The sequence below is a fragment of the Pithys albifrons genome, chromosome 3 (assembly GCF_047495875.1).
Source record: "Pithys albifrons albifrons isolate INPA30051 chromosome 3, PitAlb_v1, whole genome shotgun sequence".
NCBI classification, from domain to species: Eukaryota; Metazoa; Chordata; class Aves; order Passeriformes; family Thamnophilidae; genus Pithys; species Pithys albifrons.
In genome coordinates this window covers 15,943,054-15,965,868 of record NC_092460.1, presented here as the reverse complement: position 1 = coordinate 15,965,868, position 22,815 = coordinate 15,943,054, and the positions used below count along the sequence as shown (strand labels likewise).

At 47.8% G+C, this 22,815-nt stretch overlaps 1 protein-coding gene across 2 annotated transcripts in view; it reads right to left on the bottom strand.

Annotated features, from left to right (window-relative positions):
- Positions 1-22,815, bottom strand: part of BSN (bassoon presynaptic cytomatrix protein) — a 93,030-nt gene that overhangs the window by 47,886 nt on the left and 22,329 nt on the right. For both annotated transcript variants that reach the window (XM_071550607.1, XM_071550609.1), the window contains exon 2: positions 20,951-21,353. In XM_071550607.1, the coding sequence (XP_071406708.1) occupies positions 20,951-21,353 (403 nt within the window). The remainder of the gene's footprint in view (positions 1-20,950; positions 21,354-22,815) is intronic.

Sequence of the window (22,815 nt, the reverse complement as noted above, 5' to 3'; positions counted from 1 at the left end):
TGGTTTTAGGAAAAATAGGTCACAGCAAAGCAAACCTGATTTTATTCTCTGCACATTTGATATTAGTAATGCACAGAAGCAATATCCCTGATGTCCAAAAGGTGTTTTGACCTAGTAATGTATGACATGCTGGCAAAATAAAGAGCACTATAGAATACGAATAGTGAATATGCTAAGTGGATTTCGGACTAGTTACCTGGCTGAGCTGGGGGACAAAGAGGATCTACCACTGCCAAGGTGTCTTCATCTCACTATGGCAAACACCACTCACACATGGTGGATTTTGGTAAAACCACAGAATCTGAATGGTTTGGTTGGAAGGGACCTTAAAGATCATCTTGTTCCAGCCCTTCATATGTTAAATATGGATGAAGGTGAGTCTTTGCTGCTTGGCAAACCTGCACTTGCTCTGTGCAGGAAGCCTGGAGCTGGAAGTAGGAGTGAGGAGGTGGCTCAGCCTCCTCTTCCAGCACCAAGGGGCTCCTTCCAGAGCCCTCAACGGTTCCACACCGACATTTTAAGGAGATTAGTAAAACACTGCAGGAGATACAGACCGGATCTGTAAGAGTGATTCTGGAGATGCAGAAAATGTCTGAAATGAGAGAATTGAAGAGGTTGATCTTTTTTGTTTATCAAAGAGAAGATTAAGAAGTGACTTGATTACGATATAACAGCACATTCAGTGGAAACAATATCAGGTACTAAAAGGTTGTTAATTAGGCAGAAAAAGGCATAAAAAGAACTAATGACTAGAAAAGGAAGCCAAATATATTAAGCATCACTTTTAACAGCAGATGTTTCTAGCCATTAAAGCAAATTATACACATGCTGTTGGGCTCAGCAGAAGACTCAGAAGTAAAGCTTGCAGGCCTTTCATCTATAGGTTTTTATATTCATTCTGATCTCAAAAACTTTGATAGCTTGAACCATCCCATCTTTACAGACATTTGGAATATCTGCATCCAATACCTGACCTGCCTCAGCCCCACACAGTGCCCAACACACCCACAACCACCAGCCTTACCCTTCCCAACACAGACCCCTCCAACAACTCAGAATATTCCTCAGAAACCCCTCCCATATCTTGTTATTCTCCAAGTGGTGGTGCTTGTGGGGTCACAGCTGTCAGATGTGCCTCTCCCTCTTGATGCAGTCCTGTGAGCATGAACCATTTGCAAATCCCATCAGAAATGGAAACTTTCCAATCAGCATATCCTTAAAAAAAAACACCCTGGAGTGGGAATATCCACAGCACATGCTGGCTGTGTCCAGGCAGATTTAAACACTCATATATATATATATATTTAATATATATGTAAAAATATATATAAAATTACAGGCCTGGTGGGCTAGATCCTGACCCTCTGCAGAGCAGGGTTTTCCACAGGTATGTATGTGGGACCAAAATCCATCCCTGTGCACTGCAATTTCCGAACCCTTTAGAAAAACACCCATTAAAAATGATCTGAAATGATAGAGACACTTGAGTTTATAAGGGTTCTAAAGTTATTCCGACACCACTTATTTTAGGAAACTATGTGAAAATAGCCTGCCCCCAGGACTTGTTACCAGGAGATGCAAGGGAGAGCTGGTTATACACAGGTTGTTTTGTTCTCCTGAGGTAAGACAATACAGCTCCAGAAGTATCTCAAGTATAGAGTTCAGCCTCTGTAGCGGGCAGGAGAAGCTTTAAAGTGAGTGCTGTAAGCAGAAAGACTTCATAACTGAACATCCAAGAAATTTTCAAGCCAAAATTTAGGATTATAATACAGAGTAATTTTGTCTTTGCTGAGGGTTGGTTATTTTGGATTGTTTGGAGGTCACCCAGGATGTTATCCTACAGAAAAATAACAAACCCAAAAAGAGTAGGAGAAACCAAATTTAGATGATCATATCTAAGACTTTTGGAGACTCGAGACCAAATGGTTCCTCAGTAGCTCTACCCATTTACACCATCTCACTGCAGCCAAAGCCATCGACCTTGTGTCGCGACAAAGGTCTACATGACAAAGGCTACACAACCCTGTGTCAGAGCAGGCCACTTTTAAACAATTATTTTAGACTGGAAAGAACAGTTCCCAAATTATCTTGAGTCCAATGTGACAAATCCCACCCGAGTGTGACCAGTTTGAACGGGACAGAGGAAAGGAGCTTTGTTCAGCAAAAGATACAACCCGTACTGTCTCTGGTGTGAGACAACAGGATGCACAAACCAAAAATCAAGAAGCTAAATTCATGGGAAATCAGAGAAGAAAAAGAGTGTGGGTTTTCTCTGTGCTGCCTAAAACACATGTATTTAATATTCTCCAAAACTGGAAATCCTGAAAAAAAAACCCCAAAGCAATATTTGAGAAAAGATTGACAGCAAACCTTTGGCAGCAGCTCTTCAACTCTGCTAGCTCTGAGTGGTCCCTGCCCCAGAGCCCCCACGGATGAAGCCACGCCCAGCAGATGTACCCCAAGGCCACGGTCACAGCTCCCTCCTCTGCCTTTTGCAGGCACCAGTATAAGCATAAAAATAACTCAAGCTGGAAGTGGGTAACCAAGGTACTGTGCTAATCAGGATAATAGAGAGGCTCAACACCAGGCTGGATGGAGAAGGGTTTCATTAATGGCTGTTCCTGGCTTATCCTGGAGGAACACTGCAACAGCCTGGCCTCTCCCAAGAGCTGCCAGTGCCCTGCCTGAGAGTGTCCTTAAGTGTCTTCAGCTCAGCAGCTCTGCCTGCAGATAAAGAACTGTTGTCTCACGAAATCAGCCAGTCAGCAAAATGTCCCTTCCCTCCGTGCCTCCAGGAGCTACTCCAGAGGAGCTGTCTGGGGGCATGTCTTCTGTTTTACATTGTCACGCTGAAATATGCCAAAGCCACGTACTCTGCAATTAAACAACAAGCCTGATCCAAGGGAAGAGGCAGTGCTAGAAGGCAGCCCTCGGCTAGAGAAAAGAGCGAGCAGCAAGCTGTGGTGGAGAGCTGGGATATTGCTGGGAAGGCATGAGGTGGGTATGACTGCAGGAGAGCAGAGAAAGCTCAGCAAATCCTGGAAGATCTGCTGATGCACAGAAAAATCTGTACTGTGTGGATCAGTTTTGCTATACCATCTCAGACTGGCTGGTGGAGCATATGAGAAACATCAATATATGCCTTACTCTGAACTTTGGGCTTTGTGTTTTAAAGAATTAAACCATCCTGGGAAGCCTTCAAGGCCAGGCTGGATGGGGCCCTGAGCAAACTCATCCAATGGAAGATGTCCCTGCCCATGGCAGAGGGGTTGGAACTAGCTGATCTGTAAGGTCCCTCCCATGGTTATATGATTCCATTATTCTACTGCTGATTTCTCCTACAGCAGTGCAGGGACAGTTTGCCACAGAACTCATGTGTGGAGGGTAGGAAAAGCAGACCTTGTTGTTTGGATCAGTGCACAGCCTGTGTGCAAAGAGCCTGCAAAGCATCCCATGGGAGGACACTGCCATGTGGTGCACCAGCCAGGGTCTGAGCTGGAAGGGTTGGATAACACCAGGAGATGGAGCCTCCTGCGGTGCCTCTGGAGGACTATGAGCAGCCCAGGGTGCAGGAGCTGTTCTGTGCCTGGGGCCATGCTGCATGTCAAGACATCACCAGAATTCATGCCTGCACCCAGGTGGAGAGGAGGCGGATGCAAACATGCAGGCAGCGTGGGCTGAAGCTTCCTGGTCCAAATGTAAAGCACAGTTTGATGAGAACTCAGGGCTCCAGAGAAAATGTGCAATTAGGAGTGTCTCGGCACTTAATTGACAGAGGAATTGGTCACTAAGGCACCAAGTCACTTGTGAAAAAGGCCACCTTATGCTCATCTTTTATCTTCAAACAGCTCAATACAAATAAAATCAAGTCCTTGGCACTCCTGCCCAGAAGGGGAAGCCACCAGAGCCATCAGTAATCATACTGCTAATGCTTGCCAGAAAATAATCAACTTGCTCCCTTGCTGGCGAGTGAGAGGAACCAACCCCCAAACTCATCTCCTTCTCTGCAAATAACAGATGGGAAACCACGTTTGTCCAGAGAACCGAGCTGTGGAATAAGATGGTGCCATTTCATCCTATGAGTCACTTCTCCACCAGTCTCCTTTCTCTGGTTAGAGCTCCCTGAACCAACCCAAGGCTGCTCAAGCACGTTTCTCTCCCCAAGGGGCATCAGAAGGCACCGACCCCACGAGGCTCTGCAGGCCCTTTGGGTTTCAAAGGTGACCTCTAGCTCCTGTGCCTTGCTGCTCGGTGGATCTTTACCCACACCACGCTGCCACAGACACAGGGATGAAGCAAACGTTCAAAGGAAATAATTGCATACCCAACAGCTTTGCAACTAACCTCGATCTCCCGTTACAGGCAGGACGGTGCTTCCCGGCAGCATCCCCCATGGCTAAGGCAGCGATGGAGCTGCTGGCTCCTCAGGAAGTGAGAGCATCCCCTTGCCCTTGCTGGCGGAGAGGAGCAGATGGGCAGAGGAAACCTTTCCAGAGCCAGACCCAGTGCTGCTCCTCTGCTCCCCGCGTAGCGCGGGTCCCCCCTCCAAATACGGCGCTGCCAAGCTAAGCACGCCGGCAGTGCCGCTGCCCGAGGCGAAGGGACAAGTCCTTCCAGTTCATTAGGGAAGGTTTCTTGTGCGATTTGCTGCCTCACTAGCTCCTGTTTAGACAGCCTTTGTTCCCCGTCCGCAGGAGCGCATGAAAGGTTTGGACGTCTGTACGTGCCGGGAGGATGCTGTGCCCTGGGCTCGGGCAGGGAGCGGGGCAGAGAGCTCACCCCAGGGTTTAACCTCCCGAGCTCTGCACGCCGAGGTGCTCTAAGTGCAGCCGCAGGTCCCTCCCGGTCCGTAATGCGGGACTTCCACAGGAGCCCTCCTGGCCAAGGAAAGCCTAATGGCTCGCTTTGCCTTTTGCTGCTGCTGCTCCCGTGCCCCGCCGCCGGCCGAAGGACGGGCGTCCCGAGTAACAGGAGCCTCCGGTCCTGCTCACTCATTGTCTCCGGCAGAACTAAAATAGCAGCCTGGGAGGGAGCAGAGGAGCTCAAAACTTTCCATTCTCTGGCACCTCCTGCCCAAAGCAGAGGAATACGTGAGGCCACGGGGCTTCTCGGGGTGCCATGTGCAGCAGCGATGCAATTCACAGCTATAAGGCTGTAAAGAGCTCAGGCCGCTCTCAGTAAATAGACTCATAACAGATTAATTTAAAAGCAGCCTAGTTTACTATTAGTAACACAGAATAAAAATCATTCATTTACTGCAAGGCTCGCATCTATTCGGCTCTGAATGGTCCCTGTTGCAGCCTTGCCCATGAGCGCCCGACTCCTTTGGGATCTCTTCTGGGCAATTACAGCAATGGGAGATAATGGCTGTAGCTCAGGGACTAAAGTAAACACTCTTGAATATTTAAAATCCTTTCACGCCCCAAACTTCGCAGCATCAACATCTGAGTACGGCACAGCAGCAGTAAGGGTGGAGAGGAGCTCAATCCTCTGACCTACGTGTCTAGGATGGAGGCTTTTAAACACTAATGACAAACCTGATGCTGGCATAAATAGCCCAAAGTATTTTCAGAGGCACAGTTACAGACCTTGTGTTATGGCTTTCTCCAGACTGAAGGAGCCAAGTTAAGTCTCATTTATCCTAGGCCAGTGTTGTATTTATGAGTGAAGCCGCTGGAATAAAAAACTTGTGCAAATAAACATATTGTAGTGGATCAGTGAATCAAAGCAGTGTATCTTCTGCCTTTTTTTCTTTGTTTTTGTTATTCTGGATTAAATATGTAACAAATGTTGTTGCAGAATTTAAGGCCTGAAGATAGACAAGCCATTGCATAATCTTTTTACATACCTAAACAGACTTAATTGCTCAATTATTCCAGATAAACACGATAAGTTGCCTGCCATGAATAATTTATAATCCAGCTAGCCACACAATCTGTGAAGCACAAATCTATGGCTGCAGCAAAGGAAATGCAAATAGATGCCCCGATCCCAAGACACGTTGGCTGGGTACCAGACACTGGCAAGAGAAGCAATAGGCTGCACTGGGCAGGTCTGATCTTCCCTGAAACCCTTTGGACAGTCCAGAGCTTCATTTCAGTTACTGTGCTGCTCAGAGGATGTGAATATTGAACAAATTCAATAGGTACAAAGTTTGGGTGTGCACCTGGGGGAAGGCAGGCATAGCACATCCCTCCCCTGTTCATGGCTGGACACAGCTGGGTGTTCCACACAGCCCTCCCTGGGAGCTTGGCTGAACTGGTTTGTCTGGGAATTTCATTAGGTGATGTGACAGAACTGAAGAGTTGCAGTGAGGCACAGCAGGATGCAGTGCTTGGAGGACAGAGGGCCTGCAGGGACTGTCATGAGGGACAATACTCAGGGTGCTGCACAGGAGGCAGGGGAAGGAGCAGTGCCATGGGAAGAAAAGGTCTCATCTAGCTAGGACTTACCATGCTCAGATGGGAAAGACCCAAGAGAACAGCCTGGAAGGTGTCCAGAAGGAGTGTTAATCCTTAACTCATGACAAAGCCATCCCAGGCAGCCCCTTCCCACAGCAGAGGGGTAACAAACCACAGCACTGAGCATTGCTTGTGGAAACTGTTCCACCAACCACACACTGACCAGTCAGGCGGTACCACCTGCTGGCTCCAGCAACCCCAGACAGATGCAAGAGGCTTTCCCACAGTGTTTGGGGCCCTACCACAAACCTTGAGCATCTTTATGCCTCTCAGAAGCAGAGGAGAGGCACTGGGTGGGTTTTCTCCAGCCTGGGTACCCTGTATTTCCCTTCACTGCCCTTTTCATCACTTTCCTGGGTCCTGCTGCTGCTTTGTCCCAACAAACCCACATTAAAGGCTTCAGGATTTTGCCCTGATATCCTGCAGCAGCAAGGAGAGCAGGCTGTAATGGCCTCTGAAAGGTTTTGGATCCATCCCCTGGCCTCGGCAGGATCAAACAAGTCTGCATTGCTGACAACAGATGTTTAATTTGATCTTTAAAACTTCCCATCAGTTGTACATTTACTGGGGAGTGGGGGAGGCAGCAAAAGGAGGAATAAAAGGGGTTTTGCCTAACCATCTTCACTGCTAGAAAACACTCCCAAAATATTAACGTAAATCTCCCTTGCAGTCTAAGTCCATCACTTGCTGTCCTACAGACCACAGACACTGAAGAGCTTTATCTGGCAAAACCAGCCTGAGAGCAGCTTCCCTGCTGAAGGTGTTCATCCATAGCAGCATATCCTGGCACCAAGACCATGAAGTGTAAAATGCCTCCTAGAAGTGACTGGCCACCAGCTTCACGCTGCAGAACTCTTGGTGATGGCCTCCCATTGGGCTCCATGGCACCCCCATGATCTTCAGACCCAGTGTATGGTTTTCTGTGTTTTCAAGTACAGTTTCTGTGCACTTTTAGGAGCTGCTCAGGCAGCTTTAGAGGAAAGATGCTCAGCCTGGCATGGCACTGACAAAGCTGCCTCCAGGCCCATCTTCCATCTTACCTATTTGTGGCAAGATTCACTCCTGAAATGGGTTTACATGTGTGGCCATGAATATCAGAAACAGCACACTCAGCCCCTTATTTTAATGAATTAGAATAGGTTTTCTGTGTCATAATTCCTATCCCTATCCAAATGCACCTGCACTTGGCTCTTAAGTCATCATTTACTAAGTAAATGAAAGCAGTTCTAACAGAAAAATCTACAAACAATTAGAATTTGAACAGATACCTGCAGAGCCACATCACTCTCAACTGGCTTTTTATAGTTACTACTTACCCATGGAGAAGGGGCTGCTTCACTTGCCAGCCAGTCTACAAGAGCAATCGCACTGTCTTCAAAAAAAATTAAAAGCTAGTTGCAAAGCAAGATTAAAATTGGTCATTCAATTCATGATCTGATGATAGAGTTGGAGTTGTTAAGCCAGGAGAAGAGAAATCTCCAGAGAGACCTTAAAGACCCTTCTAGTACCTAAAGGGGCTCCAGGAAGGCTGGAGAGGGACTTTGGACCAGGGCCTGGAGTGACAGGACAAGGGGGAATGGTGTCACACTGACAGAGGGAAGGTTTAAATTTGGGTATTAGGAAGAAATTCTTTTCTGTGAGGGTGGTGAGGCTCTGGCACAGGTTGCCCAGAGAAGCTGTGGCTGCCCCATCCCTGGAAGTGTTCAAGGTTAGACTGGACAGGGCTTGGAGCCACCTGGGCTGGTGGGAGGTGTCCCTGCCCATGGCAGGGGGTTGGAACAAGATGGTCTTTATGGTCCCTCCCAACCAAACCATCCTAGGATTCAATTCTATGATTGTTTGCTTACTGATCTAAAGTCATTATTGCCATGGAGACCTGAACTGATAGCACTGGAAAGGTGAATTAACGAGAAAGGATCCTACTTATCAAAAGACTGTCTCTTCTACCATAACCCAAGCCAAAATATGAAATCATCCCATTAGGGGGCTCTCTACAGCCCCCTGAAGGGGGGCTCATAGGATCACCATTGAGCAACCTGTTAGGACACCGCAGCCCAACTGAACGTCCCAGGTAAGCTCACAACAAAAGCCAGTGTCATTCTGTTCAAATGAGGGGCCAAGTCCTCAACCACAAGACTAAAAACTGCTACAGAAGATTAAAAAAAAAAATCACATGAAATTGCTCAGGTAAAAAAAAAACAAAATTGCTGAAGCAAATCTCTTCTCCTCCTTCTGGGGCTTCTTTTCTTTGAAAGATCCCAAGTGGCAGCACATGGGCAATGCCAGCTGCAGTGCTCCATGTCCATCCAGACAGCAAGGAAACTACAGAGGAGCAAACTGCACAGTTCATGCTGATTTCACCCCCCTTTGATTTGCTCCAATGTCAGTTAGAAACCACTTCTGAAGAGAAACAATAAATCTTGTCCTCATGCCCTGGCCGCAAACCCAGCTGACTCCTGTGTAATTACCAGCCACGGGACTGACTTTGATGACCTACAGGGCACATTTTGCAGGCAAGGGAGCAGCAGGGATCACTGCTCCCTCCACTTTCAGGGGTTCAGCTGGAGAGGTCTTGCCTCTGATTTTCAAGTGATGTGCATCAAACCTCCAGCTGAACAGTGGGAGCCATGCTGACAGTGAGCAATCAGGCCCAAACTGCCTTAAACCACGCAGATAAGGGAAGGATTGGCCAGCAAGGGGGAAGCAGCAGGATCCACGCACCAGGAGGGAAAAACATTTGCCATCCAAATAAACACCACATTCCCATAAGCTTTTATCTGCCCACAGCCTTGTCTGTTGGCGTGGGCTGACTCCTGGTACTCTGCAGAGAAAGAAGAGGAGGAGCAGGGCTGAACCATGGGATGCAGCAGGAGCTGGGATGCAGCACAGCACACGGTGCGCAGCCACCGTCACCTTGCGGGGCACAGCTCCTCAGTGCACAGGGACCCACTCACACAGGGAGAGGGTCTCACCATCCCAGACCTTTGCTCCCGGTGGGATGCAGGCTGGGTGGCACAGGGCAAGTGCCTGCAGCTGGAGGACACAGGAAAATGGGTCGACTGGAGAAGAAGGGGGACTTGGGGCAACAGCTTGTGCTGGCCAAAACCATTAGGAAAGGCATTGAAGCTTTCACTTTTTATAAACAGTATCACCCTATTTTTGCTCTTGGTGGGGTGCCATGGCTTGGAGATCCCTCAATGCAGTGGTGCTGGAGCTCTTCAGAGCCCTACAAATGACATGTTCTTCAAAACCATCAGATCACGGGACTTTTTTTGGGCAGAACTGCAAAAACCTTACACTCAGGATCTGCATAAAGCATTATTATTATTTCAACATATCCCTCAGGTCTCAATGGGAATTTAGCACTTTTAATTAGTTATGGAAAATGGTATTTCAGAAGTCACTGGAACTTTTTTTTAAATTCCTAATTCAATAAAGCACTAACACTTGTCTGCTGAGAGCAAATAAGTGGAATCCCAGAAGCAGCTCAAAGACAGATGGCAGCAGCAGCATGCCTGTTTGGGGATAGTTCTCAGAGCACTCTCCAATTTGAAAGCCACAATCATATCAGCTGGAAAATTAATATGGCAGGTCAGAACATAAGGCAGAGTGTGTAAAAACAAATTTCAAGGCATTAGCTGGCCTGGCCCAGCATCTCCATACTGACTCAGGATTCCAAGAAAAAAATTGGGATACATTCCCCAGTCTGCCAAAGGTCCCATGAGCAGGTGCTAAGGACAAGATGACAGCACCATGCCCAGGTACAAGGGCTCACTTTAACTGGGCTTCACCTTTTGGGATACATCCCAGCACTGCTGGTCTTGGATTCATCAAACATCAAGGGTGTTTGCTTTTCTCAAAGCTCAAAAGGTTTTGCAACATGTAGAGTATGTGGACAGAACAGAGGCAGGAGAGCTCAAGGACAGGCTTCTCCCACAATAAGTATGCTCCTTATTTCTGAGGAATCCAGACATACAGGTAGTTCAATTCTTCCTCAGGTTCCCAGAGTAATTTTAGCACAGATCACTAGTTTTTCACCAGACCTTTTCACTAGAGCTGGTATTTTATCTACTGGGCATCACACTGAGAACAGAGGTTCAGTTCCCGGGGGGAAGGTGCAGCAGGAAGTACCTTCCAGGAGATCAGGAAAGACATGGGACGTCTCATGGGGAGGAAAGACAACTTGATACACCTGAGAGAACAGGAGAGGCTGAATATGCAGCTCAGAACCATGACAAAGCTGGTTTTGGAGGAACCTCGCACTAGAGGAGTCGCAGGGACAGAGCCTTTCCAGCTTCCCTCTCTGCCTCATTAGGCATCAGGGTGCTCTGCAATTAGAAGGGAAAAAAACCCTCAAAACTAAAACCCCAAGGGGAGCTCCCACTGCTAGATCCCATTCCGTCATGGCCAGCTGGCTGCTGCGCTACACGTGCACCCCTACATGTCTGCATCCATAGCAGATTTTTAATAGGGAGCGCTTGCTGATCCCACGATTCCTGCAAAGCCGAGTTACACGCAGTGACAAGCTCATTTGCTCTTTGGGGACAAGGCTTCAAATAGCTGCTGGCTCGTGGCAATTAAAACGGGCCGAGCGCTGCCGCCGACTCCGCCAGCCTGCGCTGTGACTGATGCAAGCGCCGGCTGCAGCGCCCTGATAAGGATGTTGGATGATTCAGAATAATCTTGGCTTTGCTGAACAGTTGAGCCTGAGTGTTTGTGCTTCTGTTTCCCTATAATGGGAATACTGTGCCGTGCTCATCAGAAAGGGGAGAGGGCAGCCGGAGGTAGGTGAGCACTAAAACTTTCTCTCCATAAGACTGATGGGCACATCTGTCCTGTCTGACACTCAGGTCTCTTCCATGGAGGTCTTCAACTCGAGGGTCTGGCCAGTCTGCCCCCACAGCTTGGACATAGCAAGGAGGTGGCAAACAGCCGGGAAGGGAGAAAAATGTCAATGTTAGGACTTCTTCCCTTCCTGGAAAGTCTTTGTAAGGCTGCTGCACAAGCAGTTGGGCTCAATTAAGGTGCAGGAGATGGGCATCAAAGGGGGCAGGGCAAGGGAGGAAAGGGAGGGACACACTGGCCATTCAGTCTTCCGAAACAACTTCCAACTGGTGTAGTGCCATGTAATGTCCATGCCTTAACTCCTGACAAACCTTTAATCTCACCAGCCTGCTGCATAGTCTATTTCCATCCCATTATGACCACATCTTGCCTTCTCCATACTCAGCCATTCCAACAACTTGGCTTTGATTTACTCAGAGCAGAAAGCCATGCCAGGGGCACAGCCTATTTACAACACAAACTGACTCCAGAACAGAAACATCCCACCCTTCAGCTGTCCTTGATCAAAAGGTTTGCAGCCCAGAAAAAACAGCATTTCAATCAGAGTTAAAAAACCCATTTTTCACAGTCCATTAGCACCATACCCCTCAGATCTGGGCTGCCCAGGAGCATGACTGTGCAGTAAGTCTCTGAGAAGAGCTGGGTATGGTAGGAAGGAGAGATCTGGGAGCAAGGCTTGAATTAAGGTGGTGAAGAACAGCTCTGCAGGCATGAGCTGCTGTTCCACAAGCACCTCACAGCACTCATGGGACTGCTTTCAGAAATCTGATGCTTTTCAGTCCATCGCACTATGTAAATCCCTTTTTAGCACCTAAACGTGACCATGGCCAAGAGACAGACAAGAGACACGGTCAGGAAGAAGGTGATTTCCAGCAACGAGAGCTCACGCAGCTCTACAAATAGCAATGGTAATCAACTAAATTCAGGTTACAAGAGATGCTGATGAGATGCCACCACCTCTATCTTTAAGGACCAGATGGACCTCCTATGTCAGTACCAGGTAAGGTGGGAAGAGCCATGGCACAACACCTCCTCCTTCACTGGGACTCTCCCACCATGCATTCCTTCCCACACCGGAAATGCAGCCCCTGGCACAGCACTGCAGGGGTGGGTACAGAGTGGGTGCCAGGGTGGAGTGCCTGACACCCTCTCTTATAACCACCCTGCGCTCTCTGCAGCTTGTAGACAGACAGTAAATAGGAATGAATTCAGATAGGATTAACTCAATCCCCATCAAGGCACTGAAAGCTCTTGAAGTTTCCTCCTAAGCATTCCCCGAGGCAGCGCAGTGTTCCAGCACCAAGCACACATCACAAACCACACCGCACAAGCCAGGGCTACGAAGCCTGTGCAACTCCTGCTCTCTGGGATACTGCCTGTGCAGTCAGTGACATGCAGAGGGACACTCAGCCACATGATTTCACATGCTCGACTGGTAGGAAAACCTGGAGTAGCACCCATGTGAGCAAAATATCCCCATCCACCACCACAGGCTGTAAAGGATCTTATTCCTCTTCCTGGGAATGTTCAGGGGAGTGAAATGAGAACAAGCAGCAGGCACAGCAAAGCTCTCAAAAACACAGGGACCCTCTGACTCACTACCCCTCTCTGCTTTTGAATGCTTGAAGTTGCTTCTGATCCTCAGCTGGCTTTTCTTTTTAAAGATAAAGTGATCTGGGAGTTGAAAGCCAGAGGGAAACCATGTGTTGTCCAAGCAAACAACTTGTTGTAAATTGATGTACCGAGGGCAGGACGGCGCGGGGCGGTGACGGCTCAGCGTGTGCGGCTGCTGGGCTCGGTATTTAGCACGCGGCAGAAGATGCCAAGCAGAAAGGAGGCCACTTCCCGTCCCTCGGGAGGATTCCTCTGTACTTGCAGTTGTTTTAATTACCCCTCTGCACCACAGCATCGCTCCAGCCTGCGGGAAGCCACTCTCTCCCATCCACTCTCAAGAATTTAACGCATCACCACAGCCCCTCCTGTGTCCCCACAGTCCCTGCTGCTGTGGCTCATCGGAACCAGCCGTCAGCAGAGAGGACCCACCCCGAGCAGCACCAGTCCCCTTAGTCACCAGCAACCGTTTAGCTGAGATGTTTTTTGACATTTTCTGCCAGCGAATTTTGCGTTATTTGAATCATCCATGCAGAGCGCAGAGAAGGGCGGCACACTGGGAGGAACAGCCAGAATTACTCACGAGCCTTTCTTCGTGGGCTCCAACTTAAATTGCGATCTGTCAAACAGACGAGTCGCACGTCCCTGCAGGCGGCTGGGAGAAGCTCCTGCTCAGGCTGCAGCAGGGACCAAAACAGCAAATGAGCCATTTCTATGTAGAAAGGCTCAGCAAGACAAGAGTGGCCCTCTCCAGCTTCACTTGAACTGTTTCATCCACTGTTAATCAGTCCATTAAAAAATCCCAGATAGAGCAGAAATAAATAAAAGTCCAACCAAGGGATAACAGACACATCCTTCACTGCATCACTGCAGATACAGGATGCCAAAAGTAACGGGACACTTGGTGTAGGGATAAAGGCATTAAAAGGTGAAGGGCAATAGTGAAGAAGGGCTAAAAGATGGGAAACACACACAAGCAAACTGTTGGTCCAGGGTGATAAATTCCAGGTTCCTATCACTACCCACTGCAGTCACAAAGAGAGCAGATTTTCAGTGCCCAGCTCACAGGGTGCTCTGGAGGAGAGCTGCAGGGCTTCCTCAGGTGGGCACAGCCCCACCAAGCACTGGTCCCACCAGCCCACGGTGCAGATGCTCACCCTGGACACTGGGATAGGAGCTGCCCTGTGGCAGGAGACCAGGTCAAGTATCCCTGCCCCGGGGGCTCCACCCAAACTGCTGCATCCTTAGGAGAAGGAGGCAGGCACACCGAGCCCCAGCTCCTGCAAACAGCATTGCCTGCTGCACATGCAGGTCACTGCTGGCTGAAGCTCTGCTAAAAACAAAGAAAAAATCAGAATAAAACTCTTATTTCTCTCCCATTGTGCAGTGTGATCCAATGGAAAATTTCTCCCAGATCTGCAATGTAATGCTAACGACAGATTTATTTTTACAGCTATATGGTGAAGAGGGATGATCTCAAAAGAGAAATCATTCCGAAATGGGCAACTTGACTCAGCAACACAGGGGTCTGGCAGGATGTTGGGTGCAACCTACCACGTACACACGTAAAAAGCTGTCTAACACCACAGCAGAACACAAACTCTGCCTGCCCAAGGGCGTGCAGGGGTTTGATCTGATCACAGGAGCTAAAAACACACTCCTGAATTTGAAGAAAGGACCACAGAAGGAGGGACTGTTGCTGACAGAACCAAACCTCCAGCCTTACCTCCCCAGCTACCCACAGGCACCATGAGCACCATACCAGGGTGTGAAATGCCCCAGGGGATGCCAGACCAGAGAAACACTTTTCAGACCCAACTCTTTAAAAAGACAGGGAACTATAACCTCTAAACACAGCCTTGCCTTTCTGCATGTGCACAATAATACATCCTGGAGATGTGGTGCTGCATGTGAACAGCTGGGGCTGGAGGTGCTTCATGGCCAGCAAAACAAATAGTCATTGAGGTCCCAAGGGCAGGACAAAACCCTTTTGGCTTTACTGTTCAGTAAGAGAAGAGACTGTGTAAATCTAACATTGTGGCTCATCCTCTGCTGTCTCACTCCCACTGCAAAGAGCTACGTCCAACACAGAGCTGATGCACCCAGGGAAAACTTGGAAGTTGAGTAGATGCCATGCTACCATCACCCTGCAGCTTCTCAATGAAGAGCTAAAGCAGATAAGGACTCCTCTGGTTGCTTGAAAAGGCAGAGAGACAGGGAAGATGAAATCTCCCATAAAAATCCTGTTTAATTATCTATCAGCAAGTAGATCTCTCTTTTAATCCAATCCTTCCTTGCTCAGCCCTTGGTGCTCCTACTCCCCAAACCCACCACATCAACACCCAGGAATGACAAGGCACAGCATCAGAGTACAACATATTGTAAAACATGATTTCAAGCCACAGAAACCTCAGAAATATAAATCACAGTTGTACTCCAGTGACCTCAGAGCTTCCCAGACCAGGAGAGACCTGCACCAAGCTACTCCCACCAAATCATTTTAGCATCTCTTAGACCCCAGGGTAAAAACACTGGCACCAGGGAGGATTTTACCCACAGTTACACAGCAGAGACCTTTAAGTCTTTGGATGTTCAGTGAATGACAGACAGGATAGGAGATGGATGAGAAGAAATGGGGATCTACTGTTCATTAGTAACAGCCATTGGTCTAACGTAGAACTAATAATTCCCCTGGCACCCTAAGCACAGCACCTTGGCTTGCAGTGCTACTGAACCAGTGGTCACCAGCCAAGCCAGAAGGATAAATAATTTAGACTGGGCCCTTAATTCACAAAAACTGTGGGATTTACTGAAAACTGGGCACCAGCATGATGTAAAATTGGGACACCAAACCAAATGAGAAATGAGCTTTTAGGAAAAGCAGTGCATGAACAGCTTTATAATGTCAATATTTGTTTTTTTCAGTCATTTGCTAAATGACTGAGGTCATGCCATGGGCAGGCACCATTCCTGCCAGTGCAGCCAGGCTGGAGAAGGCTTTGGACCACAGCCATCCCTCCAGTGCCAACAAGCCCCACTCCTGCCACCAGAGATGCTCTGCTGAGCACTGTCACCTCTCTGCTTCCCCCACCTCCTTCTTCTTTGCTCCACTTTACCCAAATTTTCTTATGCTACTGAGCAGAAAACCATCTGCTGTTAAGTTTTGGCAGGATAAACACAGCCCTACACAAAACTTACACCATTTCAGTCTCATCTCCTCAGCTGATGGTCTATTTTCCACTAATACAATTCAAACATTTACCTAAAAACTTTAAATGATTGTTGTGAGTATCTCCTCTTGCCACAGATAACTCAAGAGCTGCTGAGAATTTTTGTTCTCCTGTCAAACAACCCTGACCACTGTTGGGAAACCAACCAGCAAGTTTTTAATCCTCCTTGAGACCTTTTACGTTTCGCTTGCTGAAGGTCCGTGATCAAAGGTTGCTGGTGAGTTTACATGGCACAGAGCATGCAGGGAACAGATTTATTCTCAAATATTTTAAATATTTTATAATTCATTATATTCACAGCATAAAAAGTACAAAGAACCTCTTCAATTTCCCTAAGTGGAGTGAAACACTTGAGCCAGAACTGAAGTTTATAAACAACTATCAGTCATAAATATGGTCACAAATACAGCAAATACAATCAAAATGGCTTGGGGACAAAAGGAGGGACTTCAAAAAGAAAGTAATTTGGTCAAGAATGTACAAACATGTTCCTTTTATTCAGGGTGGTGAATCTGCATAGTAATGAAACTGCATATAATAAACACTTCAAATTGGAAAAACACAATAGAAATGTAAGACAGAAGGCAAAGATTTCCTGTAATCCCAAATGGTTCCAAGCAGACCTATTAGGCAGCCTGGCATTTTGAGTTTCATTTCAGCTCTAACTAAAGCACATGTTTTAATGCTGTGCCACTGTTCTTGATTAAAATCAAACTCAAGTTCCTCATGTTTTCAGTTTAGGGCTCAGAATGGGGAGAAAACAAATTAAAAGAAGCCCAACAAATTTTAAGAGAAGACTGAAGAAGAAATTAATTTCTCAAATTAGCAATGTACATCAGCACTTCAAAACCCCAGAGAGGCAGAAAGGATGCCTGCAGGTTACTCCTTATGATACCAAACAGAGCAAATCCAATCAGATGAATGTGCTGCAGGATCAGTCAGGCAAAAGCCACAGGAGCGGCAGAACAAAGTGAAAGATGTACAAAAAGAGGATTTTCTAAACCTATTGTACTGGTTTGAAACTGAGCTATTCCTCCTGGAGGAGATGACAGCATCACTGGTATGGTCCTGCAGAACAAGTTGTCCAAAAAACACCTCAAAGACAACACAGAGGAAAAGTAGAAAAAAAGTTGTAATGAGAAATTAAAGATCCTCCCAGAATGTCAGAGCTGCAATGTTGCACTTAAAATAACCCATCCTCATTCAAAAACCTCCTTCCTCCACAGGAGTGTAAGCAAACTGCTCAATTTTACCACATTATTTCATAACTCCTCGTCTTTAATGGTGCCACCATGGCTCCCTGCTTGATAATTCCCCTTGCTTAAAATAACTGTCTATGGGAAGAGCACTGACCTTCAGGAATAAGTGAATGAAAAACGAAAGCAGCCCCGCCAGCACAGGCCAAATTGAAAACGATGACAGCAGTTATTGTGGCACAGGGAGACGAACAGAGGGGAGAATATGATTATCTACATGTAAAATATGAGTGACACCAGCAGCAGACAGGAACTTCTGTTTGCCCAGTCTTGTGAAACAAGAATGAGCAGCTGCTCAAAGGAATAAACAGACAGCAAGGAAAAAAACCCCAAAAGATATTTTGTTCTTCTCAGCAAGTGATCAACTCAAGATGCCACAGAGCACAACTGCTTCATCAGCACAGAAATTCATAACTTGCCTTTAAGATAAAATGTCCATTAAGCCACATAAAAAGGAATAAAACACAAAAGGCAAAGAAAAATAGTCTTTAAAAGGAATTCACATGCTTCTGAGCAGAAGGTATCACCTAATTATGAAGTGAAGGTGTTTTCCAGGAGGTACAGCCAACCCTCCTCTGAAAAACCTGCTCTTGGAATTGTAAGTAGAACGATGGAGCCTGATGGACTACAGCTCATACACTAAGTCTGTTATTTTATCTTTATATATATTATAAAAAGCTATTTTACAGCATGTGCATATCTACACACATATATATGTATATATAAAAGACTCATGAAAAGAATGTGTTTGTATCAGTTTCCAAACCAGGCTCTCAAAATGGTTTCAGAAATCATGACAAATTAGTGCTGGAGCTCCCATCTCACCATGCCAGTGGTTTCAGCCAGTCCCACAGATTGCACAGGAGAGGATGTACCAAGCAAAACACAATTTTGGTTTTCTTGAGTTTGGTTTCCTTAGCAAATGTGGTATTTTTGATGATAGAATCCTGCCAGAGAGCCTTGAAAGCAGAAAAGAAGTTACACATCTGTATCTACTGCAAAACAAAGTAGCAACATCAACAATTCCCATGAAAATATCTTCATAAGGAAATGCAAATGGAAAATACCACCCTGCACAGGACCTCTTTAGCAATGCTGTGCAGCTCCCAGCAGCACCTGCTGGGCTGGAGGAACCAGACTGGGGGGATGTTTGGCCTGTCAGGACTGTCAGGTGGTGGAGCAGGTGGGACCAGCACATCACAGAATCATAGAATGGATTGGATTGGAAAAGACCTCCAAGATCATCAAGTCCAACCCTTGGTCCAACTCCAGTCCCTTTACCAGATCATGGCACTCAGTGCCACGGCCAATCTCAGTGTAAAAACCTCAGGGATGGGGAATCCACCCCCTCTCTGGGCAGCCCATTCCAATGCCTGATTACTCTCTCTGGAAAGAAGATTTTCTGATGTCCAACTTCAATTTCCCCTGGCAGAGCTTGAGCCCGTGCCCCCTTGTCCTATTGCTAAATGCCTGAGAGAAGAGCCCAACCCCCACCTGGGCGGAACTTCCCTTCAGGCAGTTCTAGACAGTGCTGAGGTCACCTCTGAGCCTCCTCTTCTCCAGGCTAAACAGCCCCAGCTCCCTCAGCCTCTCCCCACAGCACTTGTGCTCCAGTCCCTTCTCCAGCCTCGTAGCTCTTCTCTGGACCTGCTCCAGCCCCTCAACATTTTTCCTGAACTGAGAGGCCCACCCAGCACATCCATCCTTGGAAGGTTCTGGGACCCAAAGAGGTACAGCCCAGGGATCCCTGCCCTGTTGTTTTAAGCAGAGGTTGGACCAGGTAGCCTCTGGAGATTCCAACCCAGCTCCTGTGATCAAGATAGGGAGCACCTTCCAAGCTGCCTCCCACTACCCCTCTGTAACACCACCAGGCTGCTTCAGACACCTCTCTGTGTGACTCTGGAATAGCAGTACAAGGAATAATGCTGAGGAAAGCGAGTTACACTTCCAACAAGGCAGCAACCACTGCTGCTCCCCCAGCCAGCCCATCACAGGGGCTGCCAACACGAGCTGCAAACACTTCTCTTGGACAACTGTTTTCATCCCCCAGCTCCCACAACGACCTACTTACAACTCATAAGGTTGTTTGCTGCTGAAATGCATATTAAACTCAGGACAAAAAAACCCAAACACGTCTTTTTCCATTTCACATCAAATTTTTTGATTTTATGTTTAAAAATGCTCCACAGTCAATCACCTTTCAGAGGGCACAGAGACCTAGAGATGGCAAGAGAGAGATGGCCTAAAGTTCTAAGCAGAAACTCCATGCACACACTCATTTTAATGTGGATATCTGTATGAGAGATTTGGGGTAGAATCTACTCTGGAGAAGCTCTTGGGGCAAGACAGAGGAGATGAGGCCCAGGCTGACCAGAAACTGAGCAATTAGTGCATTTGTGTTTGGTTATTTGCTGGTTAACTGATACTATTCAGAGTAGTTGGTCAACTTTCAAAGCAATGTTTGGACAACAAAATAAATGTTTGGCATATCTATTTAAAAGTGAAACAGGAAAGTGGCCCATGGCATTTCCTTGCAGGTACCTGAATTTCCGCCTTGGGGCCCTTTATCAAGGCCTTATACTGGCCTTTGCAGGGGGAAATACCTGCAGGGTAAAAGAGGACCCAGCTAATTATATCTTGCTATACCAGGGGTACCTCAGCTCTCATTGGCTGGAAAAAGGGACTGGAAGGCAGGATTCTCTCACAGGGAAACATATTTAGAAACCCTTGTGTCTGGTGTCAGGAGCAAGCATCATGTGCTTACCAGAAATGGCTACTGGCAATAAAGCCTGGTTAACCAGGGGACTTCAGTGCCCAAATCCTGTCTTATCATAAACTGAAGTAGAACAGTGGCTGTATGTTTCAGTTACTAAGCCTGATAGTAGGAATTCCCATGGTTTGACTCTTAACAGCTACAAAAATCATCCATGTCACTTCCCACCCTGTGTGGAGGTCTCTGACCTGATAGATTGGCACGGGGAGCCCCTCACCCTAAGCCAGCCCCAGGACCCCCACTGGGTGCTGCCACCACATCCACCCCCAAACCCTGAGCCTCCATTTCACACAGCCCACGAAACGCTCCCTCAGCACCACATCATGTTGCCCACGACTCCTGGCAGTTCCCTCCTGCTGCCGGGTGTGATGCTGCCTGAAACTCGCCCATCACCAAAGCATCAGCACCTGTGGTGAGTCAGGGTTTGAGATGCTCAACACCTCGGGGTGCCAGCAATCCCCTGCTCCCCTCCCACCGCCAAGTCCTTCAACTTCCGAACAGTGAGAGCATAGACCTCAGACAAGCATTCCAGGATCTCAGCAACAGACTGAACCCCTCTGATAGTCTACCAATTCTCTTCAACTAATTTACCTCCCTCATCTCACCAAAGTTCACATAAACACAATTATTCCCTGATTATCAGACCTTTTTTTGTAGCTGTCAAAAGCAAAGGTGCAACTCCTATGTTTGAAGAGCACAAGAACCTCGATGGCAGCCACCCCAGCACCCATCCAAACCAGCCCCGAGGGCTGTGTGAGGAAGAGGAGGCATTACCTGGGTGAGGTGCGGGTTGGGGTTGAAGCCACACTGGTTGCAGACCTTGCTGTGACACTGGGTGCAGGCATTGAAGTTGGGCTGGCCGGGTGAGGAGGTGAGCTCTGTCGTCTTGCAGATGGGGCAGAGGGTGCTGCTGGGGAGGGGGGCGATCTGCGGGACCGAGTAGGGAGAGGTAGGGGTGCTGCCCCGGTCTGGTGACACCGAGGGGGACCTCCCGGGGCCCTGGCTCCTGGCGTCCACCTGCAGTGTCCTCCGCGGCCCCTCCGCCGCCGCCGGTGTGGGCTGGCCCCGACCCCTCATGTCCCGGGGGCTCTGGGAGCTGGGTGCAGTCTGTGCCAGGGAGGGCGACACTGACCGCTGGCCCGCGGCCTGATCCAGCTGCTCCGGTCTCCTCTGCACGCTGAAACACCATTAAAACACACATAATTAGCCCAAGTTTCATACAGTCAAACTGGTGTCAGTCAAAGCACACAACAGCTACAGCATCTTCTTCCCCCCTAAGCCCCAAAGAGGCACAGTGAAAACATGCTGCAAACCAGGGAAATTGCTCAGATCAGCAGAAGGATACGTCTTTCCTAAGGAAACGAGGTGCAATTTCAGCTTTCTCTTATATAACTCAGCAGCAGAGATGTAATTGAATTATTCGGTGTATTCCGAGTTGAACTTCAGTCAGAAAGTTGCACAGAAAACTGCGCGTGAGAAGTTCAGGAAGCTCAGCCTCCTGCCAGCCAGGGCTCCCAGCACTTCTCCAGCTCAAACTTCAGCACAAACTCCCTGGAAGAGGCAGCAGTGACTGTGCTTTGCAGCCTGCAGGGCCCTTTCTCCCTGCAGGGACATGGCCAGAGCGTGCTAAACTAGCTTCTCACAACCTACCTTCACGAGTGGCTGTGAAACCAGAAGCCTGCAAAAAGCCCAACCTACTGAATGAAAACCCCTCCAGAAGCCCAAAGGAGGCAGGAGAACTACTTGTACTTTCTCAGCTGTCAAGCAGACCCATGCAACTCACCAGTGAAAGCAACTAAGGGCTTGTTTCCCTTGGGGCCATAGAAGTGGGAAATCAAGAGAGAACGAGCTGACTCTGCTTTAATAATCAGTGCTGAAGTAGGAAGTGCAGCAACAGGGACTTTTATGGGCTGGCTGACCCCCAGCTGAACCTTATTCTGGGTGATGTGAGTCTTGGCTGGGCAAAAAAAGCTGGGATGAATCTGGTCACCAGGACAGGACAATGAAACCTTCCTGTGAAACCACAGCGATCCACAAGGAGCAACTCTGAAGTCGACACCGCACCCACTGCTGGTCTAGCAGTGTGGGATGGTTGGCACCCAATAATGCTGGGGGATGCTCCTGGCCATCCCAAGGAGCTCTGGAGTAGCTCCAGCTGCAAGAGCTTTGAGCTGTTGTGTTGCAGAGCATGGTGTGACAGCCTGCACACCCTCCCTCCGTGTGGTTTCAGAGCAGGCAGCCTGTAATGTGCTGCTGATGGACCACAAGTGCATGAGAATGAATCTGTGATGGAAGATTCTTATCTAATTACAGAATAATTTGGTGCATGTGCTTATCAGTAATGCCCACAAATATTTCTCGAAAAAGCAGAAGCCCTAATGCCCTCACTCCCTGCGATCTACAGCTGTTTAAGGAAAAGTATTACTCAGAACCTCAAATATAATACATTGTTGATTTACCCAAGCAGGGTCTGACCTTATGAAGGTTTAAAAAGGTGAACTTAAATGCATAAAACTAATGAAATTCAAAGTGCATGTTGCCACAGTAATAGGAAGTCAGATGAAAATAAATAGTAAAATAGCACTTTGGGAATACTTTCCAGCTGCAAGCTGAAACCCATTTCTCTGAAGAAGGAATTG